Raw genomic sequence first — 19,156 nt, 5'->3', positions numbered from 1 at the left:
GCAACGGGAAAGGCCACAATAGTGAGAGGCCCGCGTATCGCAAAAAAAAAAAAAAAAAAAAAAAAAAAAAAAAGAGTAAGAATAAAGTGCGTTTCTTTTTTAACCGTGAATTTTGAATGTCATTCACTTAGTAAGTGTTTCTTGAGCATTTGCTCTCTGTAGGTGCTGTGTTAGGTAAGGAGGACAGGGAGTGGACAGGTCTAACACGGTCATTTCCCTTTTTGGAGCTTAGGTCCTAGAGGGGAAAATTGACCCTAAAAAGTCATTACATAATGGACCTGTTCTTTGATTTGCAGCTTCTTTTTTTTCTTCAAATTTAGTCTCTACATTTAATATTGTAGTTTCTGTCTTGAAAGCTGTGATTGTCAGTGTATATCACAACCAGTGGCATTCTTAGAATTGAGGAAATATAATAATATATTTATTTACAACTGTACTAAGTGCTTTGAGTGAACAGTAAATGATTTCATTAAAGAGTGTGTGACGGGGGACTTGACATTTTGGGGGCTTTGGGAAGGCTTCCCTGAGGAAGTGCCCTTCAGTTGAGTTTTGAAGGAGGAATGCAGTGATTTAGGGGAAGCAGTTGTCAGATGCGGGGAGGAGCTTTACAGTCAGAGGGAAGAATGTGTGACAAGCTTTGAGGCTGAAAGAGTGTGGAGAATTCAGGGAGTAACAACAGCAACAGGTAACATTTGCTGAGCTCTTATTATGTACCAGGCACTATTCTAAGTTCTTTAAACAGATTTTAATCCTCTTGTTAACACTGTGGGGTGGTCTACTATTCTCATTTTATCCGTGATGAATCCAAGGCATGGAGAAGTGAGGTAACTTGCACAAGGCCACATAGCTAGAAAAGGGTTGGGCTGAAATGTGCACTTCGGCTCCTACACTCTTAATATTGTGCCTCCCGTGATATCACTGTTAACTCTGACACGTACAGCAAGGAGGAGAGTAGCCAGAGAGGTAGGCAGGAGCCAGGTCACACAGGCCGGTGGTTCTCAACTGAGAGTGATTTTGTTCAGCTGGGGGCAGTTGGCAGTGTATGAAGATATTTTTGCCTGTCACAACAGGGGGAGGGGTGTGCTAGTGGCGTGTGTCGGGAGAGGCCAGGGATGTTGCTAAAAATGCTACAGTGCACAGGACAGTCCCCACAGCAAATGTCAGTAGGGCTGAGGGTGAGAACCCAGATACAAGATTTTGGTCTGTGTCCTAAGAGCAAAGGAGAAAACATTGAAGGGTTTTGTGTACGGGTATGACGTGATCAGATTTGTGCCTTCAGAGGATTACTTTCCTGTGGATTGGAGACGATATCACAAGGAGACGTTAGTGGATGTGGAGAGATGAGTCATGAGACTTGCAGAGGCATTGGTGGCCTGGCCTAGAGTGATGACAGTAGGGATGGGGAGAGGCGGTTGGAGTGCAGAGGTGGGAGGAGGTGCTCAGTGAGTGGCAGTGCTTGGGTAGCAGAGAGGGGAGGTTTGGGGTTGTGCATCCTGGGGGTGGTAGGCAACGTTAGTGCGGGGAGGAGGTTTGGAGAGGGAAGACCATGAATTTATGTTAGGACGTGTAGTATTTAACGTGTCTGTGAGGCATCTAAGTGGAGATTTTGAAGAAGCAGTTTGGGGATTTGGATCAAGATGTCAAAGGAGAATTCTGGGCTATACATACATATTTGAGACTTGTGCGCATGTAGAAAGTAATTGAAATCATGAGTTGTGGATGAGATTGTCTAGGGAGAAAGTGTAGAGTTGAGGATAATCACTCCTCAGGCTGAGCCCTAAAGAACTCTGATTTCAAGGTCATGTCTTAAGTCTTTCTTAATTTTGGCACTTTTTTGATCACCCTTTTGTGTTTGGTTCCGGTTGTTCTTTGCAAATTGGATTTGTCTGAAAAATTAACTCCCCAGGAGGCAGAATTACTCTTATTTAATTAAAATGCCTTTCAAATGCCTTTAATGCACTCAATGGTGGTACACAAAAATTTATAAAAGATTATGAAATGTGAGTTAATTTTTCAGGGTTATGAAAAATGAATGTTTTTCTTTCCATTTCTATCCAGTTAAAAGTTTTCTTTAAAAATTATCCCCCTGGGCTTCCCTGGTGGCGCAGTGGTTGAGAGTCCGCCTGCCGATGCAGGGGACGCGGGTTCGTGCCCCGCTCCGGGAGGATCCCACATGCCGTGGAGCGGCTGGGCCCGTGAGCCATGGCCGCTGAGCCTGCACGTCTGGAGCCTGTGCTCTGCAACGGGAGAGGCCACAGCAGTGAGAGGCCCGCGTGTCGCAAAAAAAAAAAAAAATTCTCCCCCTTTGTACTTACTGTTTTTAGTAGACAAATTCTTTGAAAGAGCAGATCTAAGTTGTCGTTTTTAGTCATTTAGCAATCTTTCCAGTGGCATTAGTACATGAATGCAGCCAATTCCTGTCAAGTGCAGACCTCTCTGTTTTTTCCCCATTTACCCATTGGAACTAAGGCAAAGGAGGGTAGGCAATGTGGTTGGACACTCCCTCCCGCACCCCCCCCCCAAATCCAGGGCTCTGTGATGGCCAGCGTTACTCTCGGTATCTCACTGTTCCTTGATTTATCCCTCTAACCAGAATTAAGGGAGGATTATTGAGCCCTATGACTTAGTTTTGTGTCAGCGTGACTAAAAAATATTTGGTATAAAGTTCATTGTCACAGTCTTCACCATTCCCGTGACTTACAGGTATTTGGATAAAAAATTCAGATAGCACAGTACCCTTACCCTAAATGTAAGGACGCTACTAGCAGCCCCACCGCCACACCCAGCACACACACGGAGTATCTCTACCACAACTGTGGGTCACAGTTCCCCTTCGGGTAGATGCATCATTGCTGAGCCAGAGTTTCAGTCTTCCTGTGCTATTTACTAGATTGTATTCAAACCTCAGTAATAAAGTCTATAATCTTAAATTCCTTCTCTCATTCCAAAAGAATATTTTGCTGTCAGAAGTTTTCTAAATAAAAGGAAGATATAGTTGTTTGACATCAGAAGAAAATGAGTTAAAATCCCTAGATTTTATCTAATACATATTGGTGTTTATGCTCAGAAAAATTTATATAGTTGGCTTTCAACTACCAAAAGCTTTAAAAAAAATGGTTAAACACAATTATATTGTAAGATCTAATTAAAAGGACTTCCCTGGTGGTGCAGTGGTTAAGAATCCACCTGCCAGTGCAGGGGACACGGGTTCGAGCTCTGGTCCGGGAAGATCCCACATGCTGCAGAGCAACTAAGCCCATGCGCCACAACTACTGAGCCTGCGCTCTAGAGCCCACAAGCCACAACTACTGAGCCCATGTGCCACAACTACTGAAGCCCGTGCACCTAGAGCCTGTGCTCCGCAACAAGAGAAGCCACTGCAGTGAGAAGCCCGTGCACCACAACAAAGAGTAGCCCCTGCTCGCCACAACTAGAGAAAGCTCACATGTAGCAACAATGATCCAACACAGCCAGAAAAGAAATAAATTAAAAAATAAAGGGCTTCCCTGGTGGCGCAGTGGTTGAGAGTCCGCCTGCCGATGCAGGGGACACGGGTTCGTGCCCCAGTCCGGGAAGATCCCACATGCCACGGAGCAGCTAGGCCCGTGAGCCGTGGCTGCTGAGCCTGCGCATCCGGATCCTGTGCTCCGCAACGGGAGAGGCCACAACAGTGAGAGGCCCGCGTACCACAAAAAATAATAATAATAAATTAATTAATTAATTAACTAATTAAAAAGAAATGCACCTCTTTCAAAAAAAAAGAATAATCGTAAAAAAGTATATCTAATTAAGAAAAATGGTACCTAAGATTTTCTACTGAAGGGAAGTTGCTAGGAAATTGAGTAATGATTTTTATTTGTTAATTTGGAAACCATAGCAACACAATAAATATTATGTCTCTTAATTTGTCTTCCAGTGTTCTTTTGGCATGAGTGTCACGGAAGAATAAACAAAATTAAACACAGTAAAGTCTTGAGTCTTTAGCTACCTGAATTAGTCATTTGCCTTGAATGTTTCACTTTCTAGAATTTTGTATTTCAAATTTCTTGATATTAAAGTGTAGTCTGTAAAGGTCCAAATTATACCTTATTTTTCTTTCTTATGCCAGTTGCATGGATTTTATATTATGGATGTACACGCAGGCTGCAGTTCCATGTTTGGCTCAGTTCAGTGCATTTCTGTCAAATGAAATTTTAATTTGCCTCCCTTTAAAACTGTCACATGATCACAGCAGGACAAAAGTTTAAAAGCTAGAGGTTTCCCTTCTTTTAAAGGCATTTGAGTGTGTGTTATGTTCTATTCTTTTTGAAAAATGTTAAATGAAGAAATGTTTTGATAATAATGTCAGTACCCATGAGTCTGCATTAAATGATGCTAACATTTTGGGACAGTTATTGCAGACCATTTCTTATAAACATCAGAAGGAAGGGAGAAGACATTATAAACCAAGTTTAGGGCCCTTTATTTTACCCCCAGGCCTATTTCCCCTTCCCCCACCCCAACAGGGAACCACTATAATAAAATCATGAAGTATCCTTCCTGTTCCTGTTCTAAAGGTTCTAATACATATCACTATAAACAGTATTGTTTTGTGGGTTTGTGTGTGTCACTTTCTAAGTGTTCTCAGGCACAGGGGTGTGAAACAACTAGAACGTGTGGGAAGCTGCCAGAATAACAGCTCAGTTTGGCTGGAGAGAGGGTGGGGGGAATGGGAGATGATGCTGGAGAGACCAGAGGGGCCGATCAGGAAGGGATTTGTGTGCTAAGGAGTTCATGTGTGATTTCGGCAGCTGTGGGGGAGCCCTTGAAGGGCGAAACCTTCTTCAGATTTAGCCACCATGTAAAGAGTGACTGGTAAGGAGAAAACTAGGAAGCTTTGTTGTCATCTTGGTGACAGTTGATGAGAGCCTGAATTAAGGCAGTGATAGTGGGAATGGAGAGGGAAGTTTGGACTGAAAAAATAGTAGAGAGAGAGAGTCTTGATGGGAACTATAGCTGAGATTTAGTGACTGGGTATGGACGGGGGATATAAACGAGGGAGGAAGGAGCCTTACGGGGATCCTTCATTTCAGTTCTGGGTAATGGGACAGCTGATGGGGACATAAAGAGGAAGAGGAACTTTAAGGGAAAGATACATTCCATTTGTGATATAGCAAATCCGAGGTTCCGGTGGGACAGCCCCAGTGTTTAATAGCCAGTTGGATCAGGACTGTAAGAGAAAAGTCTGGGTTGGACATAAAGCTTTTGCAGACTCTCAGTATCACCCAGGGAGGGAACATAGAGTGAAGAGAGTGAGATGAAACCTGGAGGCTTTGGCTATATTAGAGTTTAAGGAGCTAGCAGAGAAAAATGAGCCCATGAAGGATTCTGAGGAAGAGAGGTCAGACAGTCAAGAGGAAATCCAGGAGAGACTAGTATTGCAGAAAGCCAAGAGAGGAGAGTTTTCAGAAGAAGTTACATGGCAGTGATATGGGAAGCCAGAAAGGACAAGTGAGATAAGAAGAGAAAAATTCTATTGGGTTTGGTAGTCAGAGGTCATAAGTGACTTTGGCATGAGCAATTTCACTGAAATGATTTGGGCAGAAGCCAGAAAGCAGTCATTTGAAGGGAGTGGGGAGTGAGGAGGGAGGTGCTAGAAAAGTTGGCTGTAAAGAGAAGACGAGGCAGAACTGAACCAGGATGGGACTGTTTGTTTGTTTGTTTATTTGTTTAAAGATAAGAGAGACTTTGAACCTACTTATGATGAGAAGAACAAACCAGTAGAGGAAGAGAGTGCAGACAGAGGAGAGAGATCAGATAGTTGAGGCAAGGTGTCCCTAGGGAGGGTGGAGTTCACATCATAGCACAGAGGGTGTGTGTCTCTTTATATATAGACACATCCATGTATGTTTTATATGTATATTATTATATAACTTTACATTTGTGTTTTATGTGTATATACATATATTTTATATTTATATTGCTATGTAACTTTATAATGAACTCTCTTGCCTTTGACTCTTAGGATGATGGATTCAAACTATTTTTTTAAGTGGATATAACTTTGTTTCCCCCCAGAATATTCAGCACCCCCAGAATAGTTCCAAATGAAATTTGACATGTGGGTGTTATTCCAAGGAAACAAAGGGCACTGTCCAGTGGATAGGATAGATCCTGCTTTACTTGTAGACCCACAGGACAGATAGTTAAAATAGGATTGGCCTTAGCTGAGTTTCTGATTTGGAAACTGATTTGGGCTGATTTGGTTTATTTTAGCCTGTTCTGTGTTTATTTGACCTAAGCAGTAACAGAATCCAAATTTAAAATTCTGAAAGTGTAAGGATGCTTTGGGGTATTGGGCATCATAAAGTATATTATGGCTAGTCAACCACTTGTTCCTTGGTGCAGATTAATTTAACAGCGTGTAATGTGGAAATAACACGGATAGGAGGAGAGTTGGGATGGAGAAAGTGAAGTTAGAATTAGGAAATAAAGTATCCTAGGTGAAAGTGTAAGGGCCTGCTTGGAAGAGGGGGAGTCTGTAGGAATGGATATTAAAGGTTTCATTTAAGGGATATTGTAAAGAAGGTTTAGTTAGGAAGCAGGAGTCCCTGAGACTGAGTTTTCAACAAGGGTTCCATTTCTGGAGATTGAAAAATAGGGAAGCAAAAGCGTATTCACTGAGGGAAGATGAGGTTGCTTTTATTCACTCTTAGTGTATGACAAGAGATCCACTAGACAGTTAGAAATGTAGGCTTTGATTCTGGTCAGAGCTTGAGATGCTGGATTTGAATCATTCTCGTTGGCTGATAGTTGAAAATGTGGAGTAAACAGATGAGAGGAAAGGCTGTGTGGAGCAAAAGGAGAAGATTAACTACATTTGGGGTAAAGTCCTGGTCAAAGAAAAAAGGGAACCAGAATGGTACAGTTTCACAGAAAAGAGAGAATCTATGCTAAATTGAAAAATCACAGGTTAATTCGTCCAAAGTAAACTTTTATTATTTGCCTAAGGATATGTTCTTACACTTGGGGTATAAAGATATAAGTTGTGGCAACATAGTTTAAGAGCATTAACTGGAGTCAGATTCTAAGGATGTGGATCTCAGTTCCAATACTTGCTGGCCAGGAGATATTAGGCAAATTACTTAATCCTTCTGTACCTCAAGGGGTTACTTTGTGGATTAAAGGAAAATAAGCACCTAGCTTTGCTAAGTGTTCAAATGATGTTTAATTTTATAAATACTGGGTAAGGTTCCCCCCCCCCAACAGAATTAGTACAGTTTGAATTGGGTCCTGATACATTGCCAGAGCTTAATCATTATTTCCCAAATGTGTTCCTTGGAGCATGACCCTTGAAGAATTACTTAGGGCTTATTTAGTAATGTGGTTAGTTAAGTCTGAGAATTGCTTTTTTATTTTACCTTTTTCTTGGTAATTCATAATGTGTATTATTAAAGATTTTAAAAAATTTAACCTGGCATTTTCCAGACTTACTGGATCATAAGATTCCCTTTCTCCCATTTTATATACTGAGTTTTATGTGTTGGAGTTTTACATATTTTACTGTTTATTTTTTTATTTTTTATTTTTTTGCGGTACGCGGGCCTCTCACTGCTGTGGCCTCTCCCGTTGCGGAGCACAGGCTCCGGACGCGCAGGTTCAGTGGCCATGGCTCACGGGCCCAGCTGCTCCGCGGCATGTGGGATCTTCCTGGACCGGGGCACGAACCCGTGTCCCCTGCATTGGCAGGCGGACTCTCAACCACTGCACCACCAGGGAAGCCCTTTACTGTTTATTTAATTTAGCGTTATATTTTTTATTCACTGTGTCATTTATTTAAAATTTTTTAATTGCGATATAATTCACATACCGTAAAATTCACCATTTTAAAGTATACAGTTTTTAGTGGTGTTTAGTGTATTCAGAAGGATGCACAACAACTGCCACTTCCTAATTACAAATTAGAGACATCTCATCAGCACAGAAAGAACCCCCATACCAATTAGCAGTCACTCTCCATCTCCCCCTTACTCCAGCCCCTGGCAATCAGGAATCTACATTCTGTCTTTGGATTTTCCTATTCTGGACATTTCATGTAAGTGGAATTAGACAATATGTGAACTTTTGTGTCTGGCTTCTTTCACTTAGCATAATGTTCTTAGGGTTCATCCATGTTGTAACCTATATCAGTACTTCCTTTTTATGGCTGAATAATATTCCATTCTATGGATGATACCACATTTTGTTTATCCATTCATCTGTTGATGAACATTTGGGTTGTTTCCATTTGGGGGGGCTATTATGAATAATACTGCTATGAATACTTAATGTACAAGTTTTTGTGTGAACACATGTGTTTGTTTCCCTTAGGTACATATCTAGAGGTGGATGCCAGGTCTTATGGTCTGTGTTTAATATTTTGAGGAACTGCTAAACCATTTTCAGTAGCAGCTACACCGTTTAACATCTCCACCAGCAATGTGTTCTGACCTCCACATCCTTGCCAACGCTAGTTATTTTCCATTAAAAATTTTTTTTGTTATAGCCATCCTCGTGGGTGTGAAATGGTATCTCAGTGTGGTTTTGATTTGCATTTCCCTAATGACCAATGATGTTGAGCATCTTTTTGTGCGCTAATTGGCTACTTGTATATCTTCTTTAGAGAAATGTCTATTCAGATCCTTTGCCCATTCTAAAATGCAGTTACAGTTGACCCTTGAACAATGAGGAGGTTAGGGGTGCTGACCCTCCCTGCAGTCAAAAATCCCCCTGTAACTTACAGTTGGCCCTTCGTATCTGGGGTTCCTCCAATCTGTGGATAATGTAGTTCTGTAGTATTTACTATTGAAAAAAATCCGTGTATAAGTGGACCCATACAATTCAAACCCATGTTGTTCAAGGGTCAGCCGTATTTGTCTTTTTATTGCATCTCATGTATTTTTCTTTTTTTACATCCCCAAACAACATAATACAAAATTCTGATGGTAGAGGAAAAGTCCCTAATGTAGAAGCACTCAAACCATAGTACATGTTTAGTCCTCATCTTTTCCATTGTATGGTTCCTAGTTATTAGTTGAGTGATAAAGTGAACATTCAACAAATTTAGAAGGTTTATGATTTAACACAATCTAAAGCGTTTATTCCAGGGGTGATCAAGGCCCATGGTTTTTGCTGTCATTTTGTTTTTCCACTTGCCCCAAGCATTTAGTGAGAAATATATTTAATTCTATCCAAACATATCTTTATTTTTTGTGTTTTCATTTTCACTGCTCTAGGAAGAATAAATTCCTATACCTATCCAATTACATATTTCCTTTAATCAGCTTTTATGTGCCTAATATTTGAAAGCATAATGATCAGAATAATGTTTAGAAACCTGGTCCAGTGCTTACTAGATTTCACAGGTAACTTCTGAACCTGAATTTCCAGTTCCTGAATTTTCCTATTAACTTTATTTAAAAGTTTGTGTCATGTCAGCCTAAAGACCATACAAATACTTAAATGATTTAGGCTCCTGAATATTTCTGATTTCATTCATGTCTTATGCTAACTTTTAAGTTAACTAACCTTTTTTTTTGAGGTAAAATAAACATAACATAAAATTTATCATTTTTTTAAATTTATCTTTTTTTTTTTTTTTTTTTTTTTCCCGTACGCGGGCCTCTCACTGTTGTGGCCTCTCCCGTTGCGGAGCACAGGCTCCGGACGCGCAGGCCCGGCGGCCACGGCCCATGGGCCCAGCCGCTCCGCGGCATATGGGATCCTCCCAGACCGGGGCACGAACCCGTATCCCCTGCATCGGCAGGCGGACTCTCAACCACTGCGCCACCAGGGAGGCCCCTTAATTTATCATTTTAATCATCTTTAAGTATACAGTTCAGTGGCACTAAGTACATTTAGATTGCTGTGCAGTCATCACAACTATCCATCTTCAGAACTTTTTCATCATCCTTACTGAAACTCTGTACCCATTAAATAATAACTCCCCATTTCCTTGTCCCCCCCAGCCCCTGGAAACCACTGTTCTACTTTCTATCTCCATGGTATTTGACTATTTTAGATCCTTGAGATAAGCAGAATCATTTAATATTTGTCCTTTTGTGTCTGGCTTATTTCACTTAATAATGTCTTCAACAACATTGTAAAACAACTATACCCCAATAAAACTTTTTTTTTAAGACTCAACTTCCTCATATATTTTATTTGTTTGTTTGTTTGTTTGTTTGTTTATGGCTGCATTGGGTCTTCGTTGCTGTGCGCGGGCTTTCTCTAGTTGTGGTGAGCGGGGGCTGCTCTTCATTGTGGTGCACGGGCTTCTCATTGCGGTGGGCTTCTCTTGTGGCTGAGCACGGGCCCTAGGCGTGCGGGCTTCAGTAGTTGTGGCATGCAGGCTCAGTAGTTGTGGCTCGCAAGCTCTAGAGCCCAGGCTTAGTAGTTGTGGTGCACGAGCTTAGTTGCTCCGTGGCATGTGGGATCTTCCTGGACCAGGGCTCGAATCTGTGTCCCCTGTATTGGCAGACAGACTCTTAACCACTGCGCCACCAGGGAAGTCCTCCAATAAAATTTAATTTTAAAAAAACGTCTTCAGAATTCATCCATGTTGTAGCATGTGTCAAAATTTGCTATTAAATTATTATTATTATGTAGCCTTTTAAAGGCTATATAATATTCCAGTGTGTGTACACAACACATTTTGTTTATCCATTCATCTGCTGATGGACATTTGGATTGTTTTCACCTTTTGGCTATTATGGATAATGCTGCTGTGACCATTGGTGTACAAATACCTGTTTGGGTCTCTTCTTTCAATTCTTTGTTGTATGTACCCAGAAGTGGAATTATTGGATCCAGTGGTGATTCTATGTTCATTTTTTTTTAACCAACTTTGTTTTGAACTCGTTAAATCCTCGTGGTCCTTTAATTTTTTATCTTTTTTATTTTATATCTGTCAGGGCGGGTTAAAACGAATTTGCAGCAGCTCTTTTACGCAATAGTATTCTGAGGGGAAAGTGCTAGTGTTGGTACTTAGAAGTATGCTTTGTGTACCTATAACTTGACTATTTCAAAATATGTCAGTATAAGAATAGAGTACACGTCTTGTCTTACCAGGTTGGAATCACCGTTAGCTCCTTGCTACTCCTCCTGTCAGGCATGTGGAAGCAATGTACAGAAAAAAAACAGATAAAGTAATTTTAAATCCTCTTTACCTTTTTAAAGCTTGCCTTATTTAATACCAACTCCAAGGGAGGTAATATCTGAGTTTTGCAGAAAGTTGGCTAAGTAACAAAGAGAAGGATGTTTTTCTGGCTCTGAAGCCCATGTTCTTTCCGTTATACAGCAGTTAGGTCCCTTCTTTTTTTTTTTTAATTTTTAAATTTAATTTTTTATTTTGGAGTATAGTTGATTTACAGTGTTGTGTTAGTTTCAAGTGTACAGCTAAGTGATTCAGTTATACATATATTATACATATATCCATTCTTTTTCAGATTCTTTTCCCATATAGGTTATTACAGAGTATTGAGTAGAGTTCCTTGTGCTATACAGTAGGTCCTTTTGTTGTGCAAGAAGTTGTATTAGAGAATAGATTTCAATTACCTATAATTTAGGTTTGGTGAGAGAAGTCCCATTTTAGAATAGATTGTGCAGAATTGGCCACAGATCTCAGGAGGATGAAATTGGCATTCTCAATAAATTTCTAAGGGAAGCTACAAGTGCAAAGCTAATATGAATGTAAATGAAAATTCCTACACATTGCTGTGGCTTTCTTAAATTAAAAAAAGAGAGAGATTTGAAAAATTTTCCCAGAAAAATGATACTTTGTAATTTTAAAATGTATTTGTTATCTGCTGAAGCATAACTTAGCCTTGAAGTCTTTTTCTATAAAATACAAACTCTGGTAAGAAAATGGTGACCATTCATAGAGGGGTAAAGAAGGTGGGGAATGTAGGTTTTTTAATGATAGAGGCCAATGTAAAATTCATGTGAGAACACTAATTGCTCTGGTGATGACAGTGTGAGAGCTTGCGGTTGGCAGATTGCAGTTCACTTTGCAGCGCTTTTGCTACTTAAAGGTCAGTTAAACAGAGTAGGAAATCGCCAAAATTGGGGTAGTTGAATAAGTAGTAACCATTAAACTGTCTCCTCTTCTTAGAAGCCTGCTGTGACCTTGCCAGGCAAAACTAACTGCTCGTCCCTGCATGCTTCCTTCCCTTTAAACATTGTGTTTGTCTCCCTTGGCTAGTTTGTGAACATCTTCAGGGCAGAGGTGGCATGTCTTAACTCTGTATTTTCAGTGTTCAGTATAATTGCTTACACACAGTAGACCACTTTAAACATTGGCTGAGTCTCTTCCTAGTGTGAGACTTAGGCACAAATATAATAGCATGAGAAGAAGCAGCTACTGTCATTATCAGAAGAGAGGGGATCTGAATCAGAGTTGGGATGTGGCCAAGAACCGAGGAAACCACCGTAAGAGAAACCAGAGAGAAGATTTTTTTGTTTCATGTGGTACATCAAGCTGTTTCGTTGTCTCATTTCCTCGATACTTTTTGGCCCATGACCTGAAAATCTCTTGTTTATTTAGGAGGCACTGAGGCATGAAATTTGTGGGGTGACAGAAGTATGTAATTTTAATACCATATAATACCATGTAGTACATTTAATACAGTGTAATAAGCCACAGTAGGCACATGTCCATAGGGTATTACTCTGTGAAAGAGGGACTGGGGGAACCCTTCACAGAAGGTAGCACGGTAGCTGAAGAAGAGAGAAGGGAGAATACCTCCTGCCAGCAGTCTGTGAAGAGAGGCTTAACCTCCCAGCACAGTAGATAGAGTCCAGGAGTGGAGAGGGGTGGATGCGGCTGGCGCAGGTGGGGCACGTAATGGGAAATAAGGTGGAGAGATGACTGGGAGAAACCTTAATCTCTGATTTTGCTTTTCGTCTCCTGTCTTCTCTTTGTGCTAGTCTATGGAATTTTTGCTTTAACCATGAGTAATGGGGAGCCACTGGAGTATTTTACACAACAGAATGATTGACATCAGAAACAAAGGCAGACTGGCAAGCATGTAACCACATAGAGGATGAATTGAAGGGCAGAATCTGGAGTTGGGTAGATGGATTTGGAGACGGTTGCAATATCCAAGCAAGAGATAAAGAGTTCCTATTGCATGATTTCATTTATATGCTACGTCCAGAAGAGGCAGATTCATAGAGACAGAAAGTAGATTAGTGGTTGCTAGGGTCTGGGGTTGGGTAATGGGGAGTGACGACTGATGGGTACAGGTTTTCCTTTTGGGGTGATGAAAGTATACTGGAATTAGATAGTAGTGATAATTGTGCAACTTTGTGAATGTACTTGAAAACCCACTGAATTGTATGTTTTTAAGTTGTGGATTTGATGGTGTGTGAATTATATCTCAATGGAAAGAGAGAGAGAGAGGAAGAGTTCCTGAAACGAGCAGGAACAGTGAGCATAAAGAAACCTGAGATAGGTTGGAGGGAAACTCAGTGGTCGAGAATTGACAGGACTTAGAGAGGGAATACTGGCAAGGTCCAAAGTGAAATAGAGGCTGGCCCTGCAGTTTCTAATCTGTATGATTGAATTGATGGGGAAGAAAATTCTGGAAAAAGCAAGTGTGTAGAAACATATAATGAATTGTGTGAAATGTTTTGAGTGTGTAATCAAGGCAAGCAGTTGACGGTAAAGGCCCAGATTTCAGGAGAGACTCTGGGACTAGAAAAAGAAGTGAGTACGGACGGGATGTTGATGGAAGAAGTCAGTCAGGCTGCTGGTGGACAACATCTTGCCCCCCGCCCTCTTTGGGAAGTAATGTCCCATTGGCTCCTTGTCCTCCAAGCTGATTTACAGGTGTGGTACTGGTGGTGGTAGTTTTTAAATAAAGTGGAATCTTTTTATTACTTTTCAGGCAGAGGCAAGACTGGCAGCAAAACGGGCTGCCCGAGCAGAAGCAAGAGATATCCGCATGAGAGAACTGGAACGGCAACAAAAAGAGGTAATTTGGGTGTATAACCCTGATTTAGTGTTGGTCTCAAAAATATCAATACTTGGCTAGTTTCCATCTGAAGTAAATCTGGTTTCTTCTGAAACACTGGGAATAGAATAACCTGATGTATATATTTTAACAAGCCATTTATGTCAGCAAGTTAAATGCAATATTTGTTTTAAATCATAACAGCAAACACATACATAGCTCTTACTCATTATAAGTTATTGTGTAATAACTGCTTGTAACAGCTAAAGTAGGCTTAGCGATGACAAAGTTATTTCCTATGGTTCTAAATGTCCTAGAATTTTGATTAATTATGTTATGATATCTACATAGTAAAACTGTGAAATCATACAACCTTACAGTTTGTAAGCATATTTAATAATAGAAGAAAATATTCATCTAAGAAAATGAAAAAAATAAAAGCACAACTGTAAGACAGGTGGCACTCCAGTTTTGTGTTACAAAAACTAGTATCTGTATATAGGTCAAAAACTACTGGAAAGAAGTGATTACTACCAGTACTTTGGTTTATCTATGGTGGAATTATGATTGGTTTTATGTTCTTATGCTTTTCTATAGTTAATACATTTCAATATGTTTTAATTATCGGAAAGAAAAGCAAAAATATTTTTTTTCTAAGTAGGCATACAGAAATTGGGTTGCTTTAAAATGAAGCAAATACTCTTTTTTACTCTTTCCTTCTGACATTGACCTAGCTCCGAAAATTCCCGTAAAAAATATTTCTGATGTTGTATTAGTACGAAGGGGAGTGGAAAACCTGCAGGGCAGTATTAAACACTTTATTTTGAGGTTGGTGGTGGATCTTCTGTTAATGTGTTAAAGAGATCTGCATAGAGTCCATATTGTCACAGCTCAAAAACAAAACCAAAAGCAGTTAATATATTGCTAAATTTTTTAACCTCATAGCTTCAAATATGAATGCAATTCTTGGCTTGAAATGAAAATGTGACAATGTATTGTCTTTTATACTCCTAAAATTATAAGGATACAGTTATTAAGTATAAGTTTTATTTATAGTTCTCTAAACTACAGAGGACCATATATCTCTGTTATTGAGCATATTTAGCTTAGTATGTTCTGTATTTTGAATGTGTAACAACTTTGAATTAACAATCATTGCTTTTCAGGGCAAATGTGATTAATTTGTGATTATTGTGTGTATGTGATTAATTTAAGACTTTTCATAGAATGCAGTATGTTGGATGCTTTAGTTTATGAAACTTTTGCATTTGTAGCACTCTTATCATTCCTTTGATCGGAAATGGGGACAGATTCAGAAGTGGCTGGTAGGCCAGGATTGCCTGCCCTGCATGTTGTGATCAGTTGCTGAAATATGCAGCCTCAAAGTAAAACACTGACTAATCGTTTGCCAAGCAGGAGTGTTTGTCTTGTTTGAACCTAAAGGTCAGAGAGTGTCTCTTCTGCCTGTAGTGGACCAAGTATGGGCTTGGAGTCCAGCCATTTGTGTTGTAGTTACAGCCTCACACTCATCTCATGAATGCTCCTGACCAGGAAAGCCTGAGTAGATGAATGTGTTTTCTTCCAGTGGGTTTGTTCTTCTGTCCCTCAGATTTGTCCCTCTACCCCTCTCATTCCTTCCACCGCCCTCCGCCCCGCCTCTCCTTCCCTGTTCCCTTCTTCCTTTCTCTCTTTTTTTAAAAAAACTAAGTCAGCAGGGTTTTCATTGAGGGATGACCCAAGTCATTCTTTCATCTCCTCTGAAAATTACTTTTTTTGTTTTACCATCACTCCCAAATTTGTTAGCTACAAGAGCAAATTGCAACCAGTAGAGTATTAGTTACTGTGAATCATTCCTAAATTTGAACTTTTTTCAATGTTGATAAGTCTCCCAGCTGCCTCCTATTGCAGGGGTTCTTAGCTTGGTATGTGAATAGGCGTGGGGGATGGGGCGTGAAGCCTTAAAATCTCAGGCAAGGATTTGAGTATATGTATGAAATGTGAAATGCCCACAGGCATTTTTATCATCAGATTCTCAAAGGAGTCTGTGATCCTAAGAGGTTAAGAACCGCTATGTAATTGTTGCTGAACAAGCAATTTTCATAAACAAATCCCTTCTAGAATAGCATTCTAAGGTATAACCAGAATGAAAATATTTATGACTGTATTGACCTACACATTTAAAACTTTATCATGCTTCTCATTGTGGTATTTTAGAAAAGAGAGAAAAAAGATGTTTGGTTGCTTCAAATTAAGCGAATCCTCATGTATGTGTTTGTTATTTTGGAGTGGAACCTGTCCTTTCTTGTTACTAAAGCTAGCTTACTTATTTTTATTTAAAGTGTCTTCTGCATGTAACTGGCTTAATATTACTGATGATGTCTTAAAAATGTTTGGTGTGAATATAAGAAATCGGTTTTACTTACAAAAATGGAAATATTAATTTCTTCTTTTAATTATGTATAATAGTTCTCAAATTAAATTGCCTAAGATTTTAATGTCTTAGGGCAGGCAGACCAAAACATTAAATAAGAAGAAAAGCCTAAGTTAGAAGTTTAATATTTGATTCCTATGTTTAAAGGCCATGAAGATAAACATATTTTTTATCTTTGTGAAAGGTGTGCAGGTCAGGCAGTGAACGTGCTAGATTTTTATGGAAGGGGGTTAAAGGCTTAAAATGCAGGTGGCAACTAACCCAAGTCTTCAGTAATAGGTAGGATTTGGACATGCAGGGAAGGTGGGGTTTAGTTTCGGATGGGAATAATTAACACTCTAACCCCTTCTGACACTTGCTTTTACTGCTTTAAAACTGATTTTTCCTCTCACTTCTTATCTTATCTTTGTCTTTCTGGCTGCTTTCTGTCTATGAGCTTATAGTAGAAGTTGGCATGTGATAGTCACAATATAAAATATAAATTACTTATAAATTTATAATGAAATAAATAATGTATATACAAACAATTGGATTGTCAGTTATTAGAAGGAAGAATCTTCCTATATTAAAAATTTCTCCTAGTTTTATTACTTTTTCATCTGGGGGTAGGCTGTTGGGATGTGAATAGGGAACCCAAGGGCGTGAGGCTCAGGAATGAAGCTATCTTTGAGTGCCTATCTGTGTGCCAACACTGTGCTCATGCTTTTTATATATGTGTTCCTTCCCCATTATAAGATAGGTACACTATCTCCATTTTATAGATAGATGATAAAGGATTGGTGAAGTAAACAACTTGCTTCGTTGTGACAGACCCAGAATTCTAAGGGATGAGAGGGTGCCCCGTGTGCTAATAATGGAGTGGGAGGTAGAAGGACCGAGAAGAAAAGGGCCTGTGTCTCTCCGGGCTTCCTGTTGGTCTTAGGTTAGCCAGTGCTTCTCTTTATAAACTGGATGTCTGAAGCAGTGGCATGTTGGTGACCTGAAAGAGTAAATGCAGTTTCTGAAGTTTCCTAATTTAAAACTGAGGGAATGGCTGCAGCCTTGAATTAAGTATTTGTTGTCAGAGAAGATGGCCAGGTGTATTCACAGGGCTGTGGGCTTTTTTTTTTTTTTTTTTTTTTTAATAAAACCATCCTCACTCCAAGTGAACTTTTAAAAACAGAATATGTTTTATTTCCATTCATTTAACTTAAATGTATCAAAACATAATTTTCCAGAAAGCTTTAACAGATAAATATCCATCTTTAAAGGCATTGTCCTGTTCATTCAGCTTTGGGTCCTTTAAACTAATAAGGAGACTCCCAGGACAATGAAAATGTTTTGTTTTCCTGACGTGGAAGAGAGGGATACTCTGCCTTGTAATTGGTACCTAAGAACACAGGTTGCTGAAATTTTTTCTGTTGGCTTTCTGATGCTAGTAATTCAAGAAAAGCCAATTGGCAGTTTCAATACTACTCCAGAAATACCTGGGAAAGGAAGCTTTTTTTTTTTTTTTTTTCTTTTTTTGTATTCCAGAGGAGGAGAACGCTCTGAGTAAAAACCGGGACACCTTGCCATTTTCTTCATGTTCTTTCTATGTAATCAGTCTGGATTTAGCCGGTATAGGTTCAGTGGTCTGGTGAGTCAGCAGGTATGAATGCTGATCCCAGCTTTCTGACTTTGTTGATTGCTAATCTTTTTGTGCTGCAGGGTTTTTTGTACTGTAAAATGAAGGGATCAGACTAGATGATCTTTAAGAATCCTCTAGCTGTTAAAAATAATTCTAGAGTTGGTGCTAGGGTCTTTTCTTTTATACAAGGGTTTCCTTCTGTTTCTTCCTATTTGCCACTGTGCAGAAGTATTCCAGGTAGAGGGAGTGATTTAAAACTACCTGAATACCTGCCTTTCTGTAGAAGAGTAGCACTCCATGGCAGACTCTTAGTAAAATATGTGCTTTGAGTCTTTTTTGGTGTAATAAAAATTTGCTTTGAGCTTCCCTTACTGTTTGTATGGTTGCCACTAGCCGTATGTGGATAATTAGGTTTGGATTTAAATTGATTAAAATAAAAACTTTTGTTCCTCAGTTGTACTTCTAGCAGTTCAAGTGCTCAGTAGCCACATGTGGCTAGTGGCTACCATACTAGACAGCACAAACATAGAACATTTCCATTGTCACAGAAAGTTCTGTTGGATAGTGGTTGTTTAAGGGGTCGTTTATGACTATGGAATAAACTGTATTCTCTCAGTTTAAATTCCAGCCTGTATGGGTTTACATTTTATTCTGTAGTTCTTCTGAACTCTTTTTAGGCCATTTTTTTCAAATGGGGCTAAAAAGAAAGCTGTGTAAATCTAGGGGTATATCAATACTTAATAAGATATTGTTATTTAGGATTATTTTTATAATAGGTATAATTAAGAATAAATATGAATTCATCTGTTTGCTGCATCTTTAATGGGCTGTGCTCTTTAGAGGCAGGTTTTTAATTTCTTTTTAATTAACTAATTATTTTTTTATTGGAGTAAAATTGCTTTACAATGTTGTGTTAGTCTCTGCTGTACAATGAAGTGAATCAGTTATATGTATACCTATAGCCCCTCCCTCTTGGACCTCCCTCTCCCCCTTCCCCCACCCATCCCACCCATCTAGGTCGTCGCAGAGCACCAAGCTGAGCTCCCTGAGGTATACAGCAGGTTCCCACTAGCTATCTATTTTACACATGGTAGTGTATTTATGTCAAACCTAATCTCCCAATTCGTCCCACCCTCCCCTGCC

At 39.5% G+C, this 19,156-nt stretch overlaps 1 protein-coding gene across 2 annotated transcripts in view; it reads left to right on the top strand.

Annotated features, from left to right (window-relative positions):
• LRRFIP2 (LRR binding FLII interacting protein 2) overlaps positions 1-19,156 on the top strand; it is a 122,200-nt gene that overhangs the window by 28,227 nt on the left and 74,817 nt on the right. For both annotated transcript variants that reach the window (XM_082637804.1, XM_082637805.1), the window contains exon 3: positions 13,908-13,994. In XM_082637804.1, the coding sequence (XP_082493930.1) occupies positions 13,908-13,994 (87 nt within the window). The remainder of the gene's footprint in view (positions 1-13,907; positions 13,995-19,156) is intronic.

The sequence above is a fragment of the Mesoplodon mirus genome (assembly GCF_964341445.2).
Source record: "Mesoplodon mirus genome assembly, chromosome: 12".
Taxonomy (NCBI): Eukaryota; Metazoa; Chordata; class Mammalia; order Artiodactyla; family Ziphiidae; genus Mesoplodon; species Mesoplodon mirus.
This window is presented reverse-complemented; position numbering and strand designations above follow the sequence as displayed.